Below are 16,182 nucleotides of genomic sequence, written 5' to 3'. Positions count from 1 at the left end.
TTTGAGGAACCTCCATGCTGTTTTCCAGAGTGGTTGCACCAGCTTGCATTCCCACCAACAGTATAGGAGGGTTCCCCTTTCTCCGCATCCTCGCCAGCATCTTTCATTTCCTGACTTGTTCATTTTAGCCATTCCGACTGGTGTGAGGAAATACCATTGTGGTTTTGATTTGTATTTCCCTGATGCCGAGTGATGTGGAGCACTTTTTCATGTGTCTGTTGGCCATCTGGATGTCTTCTTTGCAGAAATGTCTGTTCACGTCTTCTGCCCATTTCTTGATTGGATTATTTGTTCTTTTGGTGTTGAGTTTGCTAAGTTCTTTATAGATTTTGGACACTAGCCCTTTATCTGATATGTCATTTGCAAATATCTTCTGCCATTCTGTCAGTTGTCTTTTGGTTTTGTTAACTGTTTCCTTTAATGTGCAAAAGCTTTTGATCTTGATGAAATCCCAATAGTTCATTTTTGCCCTTTCTTCCCCTGCCTTTGGTGATGTTCCTAGGAAGAAGTTGCTGTGGCTGAGGTCAAAAAGGTTGCTGCCTGTGTTCTCCTCAAGGATTTTGATGGATTCCTTTCTCACATTGAAGTCCTTCATCCACTTGAGTCTTATTTTTGTGTGTAGTGTAAGGAAATGGTCCGATTTCATTTTTCTGCGTGTGGCTGTCCAATTTTCCCAACACCATTTGTTTAAGAGGCTGTCTTTTTTTCCATTGGATATTCATTCCTGCTTTGTCGAAGATTAGTTGACCATAGAGTTGAGGGTCTATTTCTGGGCTCTGTCTTCTGTTCCATTGATCTATGTGTCTGGGCTCTCTATTCTGTTCCATTGATCTATGATGATGACAGCTTTGTAATGGAGCTTGAAGCCCAGAATTGTGATGCCACGAACTTTGGCTTTCTTTTTCAATATTCCTTTGGCTGTTCGAGGTCTTTTCTGGTTCCATATAAATTTTAGGATTATTTGTTCCATTTCTTTGAAAAAAATGGGTGGAATTTTGATAGGGATTGCATTAAATGTGTAGATTGCTTTAGGTAGCATAGACATCTTCACAATATTTGTTTTTCCAATCCAGGAGTATGGAACATTTTTCCATTTCTTTGTGTCTTCCTCAATTTCTTTTATGAGTACTTTATAGTTTTCGGAGTATAGATTCTTAGCCTCTTTGGTTAGGTTTATTTCTAGGTATCTTATAGTTTTGGGTACAGTTGTAAATGGGATTGACTCCTTAATTTCTCTTCTGTCTTGTTGGTGGTGTAGAGAAATGCAACTGTTTTCTGTGCATTGATTTTATATCCTGACACTTAACTAAATTCCTGTACAAGTTCTAGCAGTTTGGAGTGGAGTCTTTTGGGTTTCCACATATAGTATCATATCATCTGCGAAGAGTGAGAGTTTGACTTCTTCTCTGCCAATTTAGATGCCTTTAATTTCTTTTTCTTGTCTGATTGCTGAGGCTAGGACTTCTAGTACTATGTTGAATAGCAGTGGTAATAATGGACATCCCTGCCGTGTTTCTGACCTTAGCAGAAAAGCTTTCAGTTTTTCTCATTGAGAATGATATTTGCATTGGGTTTTTCATAGATGGCTTTGATAATATTGAGGTATGTGCCCTCTATCCCTACACTTTGAAGAGTTTTGATCAGGAAGGGATGCTGTACTTTCTCAAATGCTTTTTCAGCATCTATTGGGAGTATCATATGGTTCTTGTTCTTTCTTTTATTAATGTGTTGTATCACATTGATTGATTTGCAGATGTTGAACCAAACTTGCAGCCCTAGAATAAATCCCACTTGGTCATGGTGAATAATCCTTTTAATGTACTGTTGAATCCTATTGGCTAGTATTTTGATGAGAATTTTGCATCTGTGTTCATCAAGGATATTGGTCTGTAATTCTCTTTTTTGATGGGATCTTTGTCTGATTTTGGGATCAAGGTGATGCTGGCCTCATAAAATGAGTTTGGAAGTTTTCCATATATATATATATATATAAATATATATATATATATATATATGAACAGTTTCAGGAGAATAGGAATTAGTTCTTCAAATGTTTGGTAGAATTCCCCTGGGAAGCCCTTGGCTTTTTTTTGTTTGGAGATTTTTGATGACTGTTTCAATCTCCTTACTGGTTATGGGTCTGTTCAGGTTTTCTGTTTCTTCCTGGTTCAGATGTGGTAGTTTATATGTCTCTAGGAATGCATCCATCTCTTCCAGATTGTCAAATTTGGTGGCATAGAGTTGCTCATGGTATGTTTTTATAATTGTTTGTATTTCTTTGGTGTTGGTTTTGATCTCTCCTCTTTCATTCATGATTTTATTTATTTGGGTCCTTTTTCTTTTCTTTTTGATGAGTCTGGCCAAGGTTTATCAATCTTATTAATTCTTTCAAAGAACCAGCTCCTAGTTTCGTTGATTTGTTCTATTGTTTTTTTGGTTTTTATTTCATTGATTTCTGCTCTGATCTTTATTATTTCTCTTCTCCTGCTGGGTTTAGGGTTTCTTTCTTGTTCTTTCTCCAGCTCCTTTAAGTGTAGGGTTAGGTTGTGTATTTGAGACCTTTCTTGTTTCTTGAGAAAGGCTTGTACCACTATATATTTTCCTCTCAGGACTGCCTTTGCTGTGTCCCACAGATTTAGAGCCATTGTGTTTTCATTGTCATTTGTTTCCATAAATTTTTTCAGTTCTTCTTTAATTTCCTGGTTGACCCATTCATTCTTTAGAAGGATGCTGTTTAGTCTCCATGTATTTGGGTTCTTTCCAAATTTCCTCTTGTGATTGAGTTCTAGCTTCAGAGCATTGTGGTCTGAAAGTATGCAGGGAATGATCCCAATCTTTTGATACCAGTTGAGATCTGATTTATGACCCAGGATGTGGTCTGTTCTGGAGAATGTTCCATGTGTACTAGAGAAGATTGTGTATTCTGTTGCTTTGGGATGAAATGTTCTGAATGTATCTGTGATGTCCATCTGGTCCATTGTGTCATTTAAGGCCTTTATTTCCTTGTTGATCTTTTGCTTGGATGATCTGTCCATTTCAGTGTGGGGAGTGTTAAAGTCCCCTACTATTATTGTATTATTGTTGATGTGTTTCTTTGATTTTGTTATTAATTGGTTTATGTAGTTGGCTGCTCCCACCTTAGGGGCATAGATATTTAAAATTGTTAGATCTTCTTGTTGGACAGACCTTTTGAGTATGATATAGTGTCCTTCCTCATCTCTCATACTAGTCTTTGGCTTAAAATCTAATTGATCTGATATAAGGATTGCCACCCCAGTTTTCTTCTGATGTCCATTAGCATGGTAAATTCTTTTCCACCCCCTCACTTTAAATCTGAAGGTGTCTTCAGGTCTAAAATGAGTTTCTTACAGGCAACATATTGATGGGTTTTGTTTTTTTATCCATTCTGATACCCTGTGTCTTTTGATTGGGGCATTTAGCCCATTAACATTCAGGGTAACTATTGAGAGATATGAATTTAGTGCCATTGTATTGCCTGTAAGGTGACTGTTACTGTATATTGTCTCTGTTCCTTTCTGATCTACTACTTTTAGGCTTCTCTTTGCTTCAAGGACCCCTTTCAATATTTCCTGTTGAGCTGGTTTGGTGTTTGCAAATTCTTTCAATTTTTGTTTGTCCTGGAAGCTTTTTTTTTTTTTTTAAGATTTTATTTATTCATTTGTCAGAGATAGAGGGAGAGAGAGTGAGTGAGCACAGGCAGACAGAGAGGCAGGCAGAGGCAGAAGCAGGCTCCCTGCCAAGCAAGGAGCCCGATATGGGACTCGATCCCAGGATGCTGGGATCATGACCCGAGCCGAAGGCAGCTGCTCAACCAACTGAGCCACCCAGGCCTCCCTGTCCTGGAAGCTTTTTACCTCTCCTTCTATTTTCAATGATAGTCTAGCTGGATATAGGATTCTTGGCTGCATGTTTTTCTCGCTTAGTGCTCTGAATATCTCATGCCAATTCTTTCTGGCCTGCCAGGTCTCTGTGGATAAGTCTGCTGCCAATCTAATATTTTTACCATTGTATGTTACAGACTTATTTTCCCGGGCTGCTTTCAGGATTTTCTCTTTGTCACTAAGACTTGTAAATTTTACTATTAGGTGACGGGGTGTGGACCTATTCTTGTTGATTTTGAGAGGGGTTCTCTGCACCTCCTGGATTTTGATGCTTGTTTCCTTTGCCATATTGGGGAAATTCTCTACAATAATTCTCTCCAATATACTTTCTGCTCCCCTCTCTCTTTTTTCTTCTTCTGGAATCCCAAACATTATTCTAATGTCTCCATTTTTGATTGCACCTCATTAATAGCTTTTTTAAATTTCAACTTGGTTATGTTTTAGTTCTCTTATTTCTCCAGAAAGGGCTTTTATATCTCCCAAGAGGGTTTCTCTAACATCTTCCATGCCTTTTTCGAGCCCGGCTAGAACCTTGAGAACCATCATTCTGAACTCTAGAGCTGACATATTACCAATGTCTGTATTGATTAGGTCCGTAGCTTCAGTACTGCCTCTTGTTCTTTTTTTTTTTTTTTGTGGTGAGTTTTTCTGCCTTGTCATTTTGTCCAGATAAGAGTATCTGAAGGTGCAAATAAACTACTAAAAGGGTGACAAAGACCCCAGGAAAATGCGCTTTAACCAAATTAGAAGAGACCCCAAATCATGGGGGGGAGAAAGGGGATAAAAAGAAGTTAAAAAAAATTAAAAAAAGAAAATAAATAAAGAAAACATATAAAAAAGAAATATATATATATATGTATATATATATATATATATATATTAGATAAACTAGTTAAAAAAGAAAAGGGTAAAAGTTAAAAAAAATTTAGCAGAAAATAAAATAAAATAAATTAAATTAACTGCAAGACTAACGAATCATGGGGAGAAAGCCATGAGTTCCGTGCTTTGCTTTTTCCTCCTCTGGAATTCCGCTGCTCTCCTTGGTAGGTGAACTTGGTCTTGGCTGGATTTCTTGTTGATCTTCTGCGGGATGGGCCTGTTGTAGTGATTCTCAAGTGTCTTTGCCCGAGGCAGAATCCCACCGCCCTTACCAGGGGCCAGGCTAAGTATCCACTGGGGTTTGCTTTTGGGAGCTTTTGTTCCCTGAATCTTTCCATAGAGTTCCAGAGGACGGGAATGAAAATGGCGACCTCCTAATCTCTGGCCCAGAGGAGCCGAGAGCTCGGGGCCCCACTCCTCACTGCACCCTCAGAGAAAAGCGCCTAATTGCTCCCGTCTCCCTGGCCTCCAGCTGCGCTCCGAGCTCACCCAGCCTGCGACCGGTTCAAGGTAACCCCGAGCTGAGAGCTCACTCCTTGGCTCTGTCTCTGTAGCTGGCTTCCCCGGTCTAAAACTGCGAGCTCTGCGACACTCAGACACCCCCGATCCTTCTGTGACCCTGCGGTACCTGGGGCCACACTGACCCCGTGTGGGCTTCACCCCAGTTTAGCCTCTGGAGCAATGTCCCTCAATGGAGCAGACTTTTGAAAGTCCTGATTTAGTGCTCCGTTGCTCTGCCGCTTGCCTGGAGCCGGCCCTTCCCCCCGTGGTGTATCTTCTGGGAAGTTTTTTTGATTGACGGGAACTGTCATTGTCCTCTGACTCAAAAGGCTAACCTACGTGTGTGTCTTCAGGAGGAATCTATATAAAACAGTGAAGAAGGAACTCAGACCAGTCAAATGAAATCTAATGGAAAAAAAGATGTTACGTCCACATTTTCTCCCATTTAAGAGTAGACTTAAGAGGTAGATAAAAGAGATTTTTAAAAAATCAGAATGATGATGAGTACATAAGAGTTGAAAAGAAAAACAATCATAGGTATTGTATTTAAAAGACATTTTGTGTATGAGTGTCCTTAACTAATAACTCCACAAGAACCCTCTTCTAAACTAAATCTTCAAAATCTACAACAAAAAGCTTCTGGAATGCCCATTTTCTTCCAATAAGATAAGCTTCAAAGAGTAGAGAAATGTAAAAAAACAAATCTCAGATATAATTTAAAAGCTTTCCTACATTGAAGAGGACAGCCTAGGTGCCCCCTGAAGCTGGCACGAGAAGGCTGATTTAACTATGCTGAAAGTGACAGAAGAAGAAAGAATGACTTTACAAATGTAAGATACATCCGTTCCAGAAAATTGCTAAACTTGTGAATACAGCAGACAAGCTGTAAAACTTTCAGTGGAGGCTGTGAAGAACAAAATTGATGCCCCAGAGCAAAGACTCATTGATGCTGGAGATAAAGGAACATAGCACAGCCAAATTAAAACACCCAAAGCTAAAATAAAGTCTGAAAAATGGAAGAACACTGAAAAGACAAGAAATCAAGCTACATAGAACAATAGAAAGCAGCAGTACCTTCATTTATGTCTTAATTTCTTTGGCTATGGTTTCTATAACACATTTGATTTAGATAACATTTCTCAAGATGGGTTTTTAGAACCTCAGAGCATCATGCCTGAGATGCCCCGAAATGACAATGCCTAGATATTTAAATCTGCCAAGTGTTTAATCTTCATTGCAAAAATAGGATTTTGTAAGCTGCCAAGTGTAAAGAGAAAATATAAAGATGGATATGAGTAAGAGTGATTTTAGATTTTACCTTTTATGTTTTGGAGAAGTGTTAGAGTTTAGGGGAAAAGAAATAAAACAAAACAAAACATTGGAAATAATACACTTTGGTATGCATCTAGCCAAACCCACTTTTTTTCTTTTAAGATAGAAGATCCCTTAATTAATATATGGAACAGATAGAACAATATATCAGTGAAGTACTTAGTGTCTGGAGTTCTCTTTCCAGAATTCATGGATGATCAAAAATTGGATAGAATTTATCGTTTAGTCTGTTTATGTATGATTGTGATTCTAGCTTGCACCGTATTCTTAGAAAACCATAGATAAAGTAAGGAACTAATAAAGAATTGAGTTGAAATGATAAATAAGATTCAACTGACACAAAAAACTACATGCTAGGAAAAAGACGTATTTTTTTCCCAAATGTACATACATCTTTCAGAAAAATATTGGTCATTAACTTGGACAAAAACATGTATACTTAATATAAAAATGTTATGGTTTGATTATCAGAATATTAAAAATTAATATAATAAAAATTAAAATATGGGAAGCCCATGAAAATTAAAATTTTTATATGTATAAGACAAGAAAGAAATCCATAGCAATATGAAGATGCCTTAAAATTTAAAAAAGATTCATAATGGTTTTATTTGTCTTTTCATGGATTGCTGTCAAACCTATATGTAAAAAAAAAAAAAAAAAGTTACCAATTTAAATGTCTATATTAGGGAGAGAAGAGAAAGGAAATCGAGACATGTAGTATGCCCCAGACAGGGAAAATAAAATTAAGCAGGAATAAACAAAATTATAATAGTTGATTGTTTCGGAAATTTTGTCAAAGTGAAAATTATCAAATCGGTTAGTTAGACAAAGAGTAAAAGGTAAATAGGATCAGGAGAAGAACTATAATAATTTACATGCAGGAAAACCAAAATACTTGAGAGAATGTTATTTTTAGGTAGGTGATGTTAATTAATGGCTCAGGTCAAAGTTAGAAGTAATTAAAGTGAATGCATGCATGAGTGTGTGTATGTGAGAGAGAACTGCCAAAGTGGGTACAGCTAGAATTAGAAATTGTAACTAGAATGTACCTCCTCAAATTAGTTTTTGAAGGAAAAGGTAAGGTGTAATTAAATAAATGAAAACAACTGTATCAGCAACCCAAAGTCATAACACATTAGTAAAGAAAAGAGCACCTAGCCCTGATGGGGATTTACTTTGGAGAATTTTTTGAAAGTTTAAAGAACAGTTATTTGATGAATAATTAACTCTAGCTTCAAAATATAGAAAGGGACATTGTTAATTATCTGATTCATCCTATGAACTTTTTTTAAACATTGTATTTATTTATTTGACAGAGATCACAAATAGACAGAGAGGCAGGCAAAGAGAGAGAGAGGAGGAAGCAGGCTCCCCGCTGAGCAGAGCCCGATGCGGGGCTCGATCCCAGGACCCTGAGATCATGGCCTGAGTTGAAGGCAGAGGCTTTAACCCACTGAGCCACCCAGGTGCCCCTGAACATTTTGTTTTGACAAATTGATAAAAAATACCACCTTTAACAGAATTTATAGACTGGGGTCATTAACCAGCAAACAATACAGTACTAGGTAATAATAATTATTTACTTGGAGCAAGTAAATTATCCTCAGATACATGGGTAGCGTAATAAAAGCAGTGCTATTAACACAGAGGAAGGAACTCAAGACTCATTTCTGATTCCTTCTCTATATCCTACCCACAAGAAGATCTTGTTTACTGCCCCTTCACCACCACCATCATCCCTCATCTGAATTAACTGCGGTCATCTCATATTTTAATCTCCCTCTTCCGTTTTTCACCTCATTCCCTAACAACAGCATGTTTGCAGTACAATAGCCAGAACCATCTTTTAAATGTCATTTCCCGGTGTAAAACCTTTTAGTGGCATCTCTCAAATTCAGGATAAATATCCAAATTCCCCACTGTCTTTAAGTCAGGGAATTTGGCCACTGCTTCCTTCTTCAACTTTTTTCCATGTCCCTCTCCTCCAGGTTTTCCTTGATTGCAGGTATTTCACACTGAGCCGCTTTCCTCATCACTGCTCCTCTACTTGCTGACTTCTCTGCCTGAAATATTCTTCCTCAGCTCTTTTTACACAAATGCCATCTCTCTTTGGAAGCTTTCCTTGATTCCTCCCGTCTCAAATAGCCCTTCTTCCATGTAGTCATGCTCTAACACAATTCATGGTTTTGTCTCTTCATGTACTTAAGTACAGTGATCTTGTTTGCTTATTTATTGTCTGTCTCCTCCTCTAAGAATGTAAGGCCCTTGGCTCACTGCTGTCTCCTTAGTGCCTATGACAGTTTCTGAGGTGCTTAATGAATATTTGTTACATGATTACATGATAGGTCATAGAGCAAGAGAAGTAAAATAATACTGGGTTAAAAATAGGAAAATTGGGCAATGAATGCACTTGAGTAGCGTTTACATTCTCTCATGGAAATTTAGCGTGTAGCAAACTACACGCTAAACAGTTGATTATTGGAAAAGGTTGCTTATAGGAAGTAGTATAAAAATAGCAGTGGTCTTGGGAGCTTTGGGTTTTAGTTCTGATTCACCCACCTAACTTTGAAGAAGTTACCTAATCTAACCTTTAGGTTTTTCACCTGCAAAATTGCAATAACAGCATTTCCTGGCTGTTTGATGTACATACGTGAGTGTTTGTTTGTATGGGTAAGGTCCTGCCTCCTTCCCTCTTTCCTTCCTTCCCTGTCTTATAAGACATTTTAATGATAAACATTCTACATTGGGCCAAGATTTCAAAAGTGCTTCATACTATTTTACCATTTGAGACAACATAAGTAAAATACCTGGCACAGTTGAAGGCACATAGAAAGTGAACAGTATATGTTCATTTCTTTCACTTCTAGTGGGAATCTGTAGGCTGGCCAATTCCATATTTAATTCCAGTCTTCCTTCAGATTCTTAGAACTGTATTATTTTGCTATTAGAGTACAATCTTGTTTTCCTAGACTCTCAACTCTTAAGAGTGTTTTCCCTATGACATTTATCATAATGATTTATTCAAAGCTTGTGTTCTATAGGTGTTTCTTTAAAATTCAGCATGCATTTATTAAGTACCTGCTATGTTCAGTGTGTAAAGTTAAATTGCAGAAAATAAAGGCAATGGAAGGGCATATTCTAGTTGTATAGTGTGAAAATATTGCTCACTTTTGAAGAGATATTTAATAGGTTCTTTTTTTTTTTTTTTTTTTTTTTGCCTGGTTAAAAAGTATCATTTATTTGTTAGCATCTTTTTTTAAAACTTAAATTCAGGGCGCCTGGGTGGCTCAGTGGGTTAAGCCGCTGCCTTCGGCTCAGGTCATGATCTCGGGGTCCTGGGATTGAGTCCCGCATCGGGCTCTCTGCTCAGCAGGGAGCCTGCTTCCTCCTCTCTCTCTCTGCCTGCCTCTCTGCCTACTTGTGATCTCTCTCTGTCAAATAAATAAATAAAATCTTAAAAAAAAAAATACTTAAATTCAATAACCAGCATATAGTACAACATTAGTTTTTGATGTAGTGTTCAGTGATTCATTAATTGCATATAACCCCCAGTGCTTATCACATCGCGTGCCCTCATTAATACCCATCACCCAGTTACCCCAGCCCCCGACCCATCTTCCTTTCCATAACCCTTAGTTTGTTTCTCAGGGTCAGGAGTCTCTCATGGTTTGTCTCCCTCTCTGATTTCTTCCCATTCAGTTTTCCCTCCCTTCCCATATGGTCCTCTGTACTGTTTCTTATATTCCACATATGAGTGAAACCATATGATAATTGTCTTTCTATGATTGACTTATTTCACTTAGCATAATACCCTAATAAGTGCATTTAATAAGATAGATCTAAATTTATAAAAATAAAAGATGTTGACACCCTGAAGTGTAATAAAATAAATGTAGAAAGGAAAGTAAAAAATAAAATTACCAACATATGTGATAAAATCTTACTATGCAAAATAGATGAAGATTTGATAGAAGTGTGTATGGTCTGTAGTAGAATTTTGTTTTGATAGGTAGTTGGAGGAGAGAAACAATTAAAACATGTAGAAATATGAGGAGAAAACCTTTATGAAGAATATATAGGAAGGGAACATAGCTTAGACATCTCAAGGACTTTTTTTAAGTAAAAGATTTACTTGAGAAAGTGTGGTACAAAAAATAATTAGTGCAAAAGTATTATAGTCTAAAAGCATAAAAAACAAAAACAACAGAAGTGGGTTCTAATTCCTTTTTTCTAAGTCTTTTTACTTCTATGCCTCCTTAATTTTTTAAATTTATATTTATTAACTTTTAAGATATTTTTAAAAAATTTATTTCGTTGACAGAGATCACAAGTAGGTAGAGAGGCAGGCAAAGAAAGAGAGGAGGAAGCAGGTTCCCTGCTGAGCAGAGAGCCTGATGTGGGACTCAATCCCAGGATCCTGAGACCATGACATGAGCTGAAGGCAGAGACTTTAATCTACTGAGCTACCCAGGTACTTCCTTTTTAGACTATTTTTAAGAGCAGTTTTAGGTTCACAGTAAAATTTCACAGAGGGTACAGGAGAAACATCTGCTCCATTTCCCCCACTATATCAAAGTCCTGCAGTAGAGTGGTGCATTTATTACAAAAGATGAACCTATGCCAACCCATCTTTATGACCCAAAGTCCCTAATTTATATTAGGTTCACTTTTGGTGTAGATTCTGTGAGTCTTGACAAATATATAATGACTTGCATTCGTCACTACAGTGTCACACAGAGTAGTCTCATTGCCCTAAAAATACTCTGCCTATTCATCCCTTTTTCCTTGATTAACCCTGACAACCATGGATCTTTTTAGTATCTCCCTTGTTTGCCATTTCCAAAATGTTATGTATGTAGTAGGAATCATACACTATATAGCTTTTTTAGATAGATTTTTTTTGCTTAATATGCATTTAAGTTTCCTGCATGTATTTTTTGATAGATCATTTCTTCTTTGCAGTCAATAATATTCCATTGTCTAGATGTAACACAGATTATTCATCCATTCACCTACTGAAGGACATTTGGTTGCTCCCAAGTTTGGGCAGTTATGAATAAAGCTGCAGTAAACATTTGCCAAGCAATTTTTTGTTCCCTGCCAGTCACAACCTCTCTGGGGTTCAGTTTCCTTCATCTCTAAGCTGTAGCTGATGATTTATAAGGGTTCTGAGGTTGGAAATGATGTGGTTACTAGCTAACAGTCATGAAATCTTATGTTATACTGATTATGAATAACTTAGGTAGGCCTGTATACTGAAGACATAAGTTGGTAAAGCCTTTCTGATAGAAAGCAGTCTGGTCCTATAGAAACTAAAATTATACTCTGTTCAGATCGTTCCATTTTGGAGGGTGTACTTCAAGTAAACCCAAATGGACGTTATAACATTTTTTCTTTAAGTGAAGGTTTTCATAGTGTAGTTAATTTTTTAAAAAAATGTTTAAAGATTTTATTTATTTCTTTGAGAGAGAGATAAGGAGTGGTGGGGAGGGGCAGAAGGAGAAGCAGGCTCTCTACTGAGCAGAGAGCTCATGTGGGGCTTGATCCCAGGACCCTGAGATCATGACCTGAGCTGAAGGCAGAGCCTTAACCCACTGAGCCACCCTGGTGTCCCTATAGGGCAATTTATTAAAGCCAAATAAGATAAAACAAAACAATGGAAACAATTCAAGTGCCCAGAAATGAGGAAATGCTGAGTAAATTGTGTGAGGGCAGGGATCATGACTATTTATTCAGACTAATGTGTGCCTAGCACCTCACTCAGTGTGGTGTTCTAAATATTGGCTGAATGTAAAAATACTGAAGAAAGAACTTAGGGGAGAGAGAAGATTCGATGGCATTCTGCTTTTCCCTTCATTTGCTGCTTCGCATCTCTGTTTGCTCCACTCAGCTGTACTAGCTGTTACCTGCCGGACTCCACACTTGCCCCTTCAGTGACCCCAGTGAACATCTTAGGTATGTGATGTAGCGGCCATCGCATAGCAGCTTCTCCTTGGAAAAGGACATCACCACGGCTGTGGAGGAGTTAAAACAGAGCAGCCTGTATGTCCCCATTTTGCCAGGGCTGTCTCAGTTTGTGCCTGATGTCTCAGTGTAAAGCTTAGGAGCAGCTCCACGCGCAAAGGTAGCTGGGTTCAGACAGTAGGGTGCCATTTAGCTGAGGCTCTTTCTGTTGACTTCAGTGCTAGAGTCGTGAAACATTTTCTTGATTTTCCAGTTCAGTTTACTTTAATGAACATTTTCTTTTAAAGCTCAATGGATGATTGTGAGCTGCAAAGAAAATCAGATAAGGCCCTGTCACCACAGAATTTTCCACACAGAATGTGGATCTCTTCCCTTGGATATATGCACACAAGGCCCCTCTCAGTGCCCGCTACGCCAGGGATGGGAGGAGACGGGAGTGGATGGCAGGTTAGGGACAGGAGGTAGGCAGACTTGCTGCAACCTTATACATTGCAGAATTCAAGAATCTAATTTTTACCTGGACTTCAGGGTTATTTTGAATGTGTATTCCTCAAAGTAGTGGTTTATTAGCTTGACTTACCACTTTTAGATATTTAAACACATGGTATCTGAGCTTCCATTTACATTCTTGCCATGGACCCCACAAATATCGGGAGTAGGCCCACTCACGGTAAAACCTAAAATCCTTACCATGACACAAGACATCCTATATAATCTGCTCCTGCCCCTGCCCTGCTTGGCTCCAGCTGTGTTAGATGCCTCACTGCTCCAGAACAGCGTAGGTGTGCTTCTGTGTCAGGTCCTTGCACTCCCCGCTGCTGCTTCTCGGAATGTTCTTCTTCCAGATATCCATGTGACCTCATGTCTTTCAGGTCTCCCCGACTCACCATCTCCTCCCTGTGGCCACCTTCAAGCACCCCCTCCCCACCACCATCATTACTTTATCAGTGAGACCTCCCCAGGCTAATCTTTCCAGAATTTTATTATCCCCACAAACAATGACTGTCTCCTTCCCTGCTTTACTTAACTTCCCTTAATATGCATCATATAAAAAAGTTAGAAGTAATAAAAAACTAAACTAGGTCCCTTCCTAAATATCTTTCTTTTAACTCCTCCTTAGATATAAAATGTTTTTTCCTTAAACATTTTCTATTTTAGGGGTGCCTGGGTGGTTCAGTGGATTAAGGCCTCTGCCTTCAGCTCAGGTCATGATCCTAGGATCCTGGGATTGAGCCCCACATCGGGCTCTCTGCTCAATGGGGAGCCTGCTTCCTCCTGTCTCTCTCTCTGCCCGCCTCTCTGCCTACTTGTGATCTCTCTCTGTCAAATAAATAAATAAAATTAAAAAAAATTTTTTTTTCTATTTTAGTTTTTGTGTTTTAAAGTCATTTATGTAGCCACTTTAAAAGATAACCTAGATCTCCTAGTCTACTTTTTTAAAGCTGCAGTCCCCCTACTGTCGTACCCTCAATTTTTTAAGGGTAGCCATTTTCAGCTCTCTTAAATGATTCTTTTAGTATTTCCCACCATATCTACATAACAAACATACTTCTATTGCTACTTCCTAACTTTTCAATTTTAGGCATTACCAACCTACTTTCTCCTGTAAAGAATGAGAACTAGGGTTTCCTTTATCATTGGCATGTGTGCACGCACACACACACACACACACACACACACACACGGCACACACATGATCCAACTCTCCCTCTTCCCAGTATGAGTTGTGATTTGGGGTAGATCAAGATTCATTGCTTTTCGAACTGTAAACACCAGTCATAGCTGAGCCATGTTGTATTATGATTACTTTTCCTCTAGTGCTTTATTCTTCCTGGAATTAAAAATTATGATAGTTTTGATTTGCTTACTTTTCTGAGTTATCAGCATCAGTGCTCCCTCAGACTGCCCTAGTTATATGTGTCTTCTTTCAGTATGTTCCCACCTCTGTTTTTTTTTGTTTTTTTTTTTTTTTTATTTTTTCAGTGTTCCAAGATATCCAAGTTCCAAGTGTGGGTTATGTACCACACCCAGTGCTCCATGCAGTTGTGCCCTCCATAATACCCACTTCTGTATGCTATTGTTTTCGATTGAGTCTTCAGATCTTTTTAAATCTGGATGGGTGTTCTCACAGGCCCCATTTGACTGAAATCATAGAGATACCTCTAAAAAGGCTTGCCTATAGGACATTTGGCAGTCACTGCAGATAGAGTTGTTTGTTTCAAATACTTACTATGTGAACAAACAATGAAAATATAACTCTGTACCATATATTTCTGTATGGTTCTCTTTCATATGTTATGATTAAGATACCTTTTATTCCAAAAATACAGAATATATTTTTATATTTCATTGTTTTACAAAGAGCATATTGTAAATTACTGGAATAATTTTAATAAATTTAAATTTATAAGTAAATTTAAATAAATATATATGTTTTGTATATATATTTTGTTTAAAATAAATAAATTTAAATAAAAATATTGTATTGTATTCTTTATTTATAGGCTCTTAAAATTAGAGAGATCTGTAATTGCCCACCACTTTCTGGACCAGACCCTCGATTACTCTTCAAACTCAGCATGAAGCATTTCCTGGAAGAATCGGAGAAAGAGGACCTAAAAGTCACTGCCGAGAAACAGAAAATGGATACTCTCACCATTCAACAACAGAAGCAAATACCCTTAACATATATAGTTGAGAAAAGAACTAGCAGTTGAATTAAAATTTATGAGACACGGGATATATGAAGAATGCAGCCGTCCTTACCATTTTTATGTTATTTTTTTAAAAAATGATGTTTGAAATTTAAAAAATGTATATTCAGGGTCAAATCATGCGTATTACAAGTATTATCTAAATTCTTCTAGGTATTTTCATGAAATATTGATGTATTTTAATCTATTTTAAAGTATCTTCAATGAGGAAAGTGTCACAGAATAAATTTATATTACACATTTTACTCTGTCTCATAGTTGCTTTTCATTTGGAAGGCAGACCTCTAGTGGATGAGAAATCAGAATGTGCAATAATTCTTAATGTGGAGAGAGTTCCAGCCGAGCCTAAACTGGGGTTCAGAGTCTGGGTGCTTATGATGAACTGGGAAACTGACAATCTGAAGCATGTGTTTGCAGGAATTGATTTGCTCTGGGATAGGATTATGTGGAATAGGGGACCTTGGAATAGAGAATTTCCTGGTCCTCACATAGGGACTCTGAGGGGAAAAGGGCTACACAGGCAGAAGCTAAAGAAGCTGTTTTCATAGGAGGCAAAAAGTGCTCGTTGTGGTCCAGATGACAAAGTGCAAAACAAAATGGTAAGGGAGGGTCACTTCCTTGCAGATCCAGTGTGCCGCTGATGTTCTGAGGTCCTAACAGAAAGTTGTGTCATCTTGGCTCCTTCACAATATTATGATTTGGGAATCTCGGGAGTTCGCAGGGAAGGCATCCACCCTGTACTCACTGAGAGGGCCATCCGGAGGGGCCAGAGAAAGTGCTGCCCCCAAGTGGACCTTCCTGGGCAGCAGACATCAGCCAAGGGCTGGAAGAAGATGGAAGAGGGAGCACAAGGCACATCCCTGGTGATACTCAGAAGTTACTATATT

The 16,182-nt window shown here is 38.1% G+C and overlaps 1 protein-coding gene across 2 annotated transcripts in view; it reads left to right on the top strand.

Moving 5' to 3' along the window:
- The window catches only part of OMA1 (OMA1 zinc metallopeptidase), an 86,043-nt gene extending 70,503 nt beyond the window's left edge, over positions 1-15,540 (top strand). For both annotated transcript variants that reach the window (XM_044238337.1, XM_044238336.1), the window contains exon 9: positions 15,086-15,540. In XM_044238337.1, the coding sequence (XP_044094272.1) occupies positions 15,086-15,298 (213 nt within the window). In that variant the 3' untranslated portion in view covers positions 15,299-15,540. The remainder of the gene's footprint in view (positions 1-15,085) is intronic.
- Positions 15,541-16,182: the final 642 nt, after the last annotated feature.

The sequence above is a fragment of the Neovison vison genome, chromosome 2 (assembly GCF_020171115.1).
Source record: "Neovison vison isolate M4711 chromosome 2, ASM_NN_V1, whole genome shotgun sequence".
In the NCBI taxonomy this organism is placed as follows: Eukaryota; Metazoa; Chordata; class Mammalia; order Carnivora; family Mustelidae; genus Neogale; species Neogale vison.
Note: the sequence above shows the minus strand (reverse complement) of the source record. Positions and strands in the feature narration are given on the sequence as shown.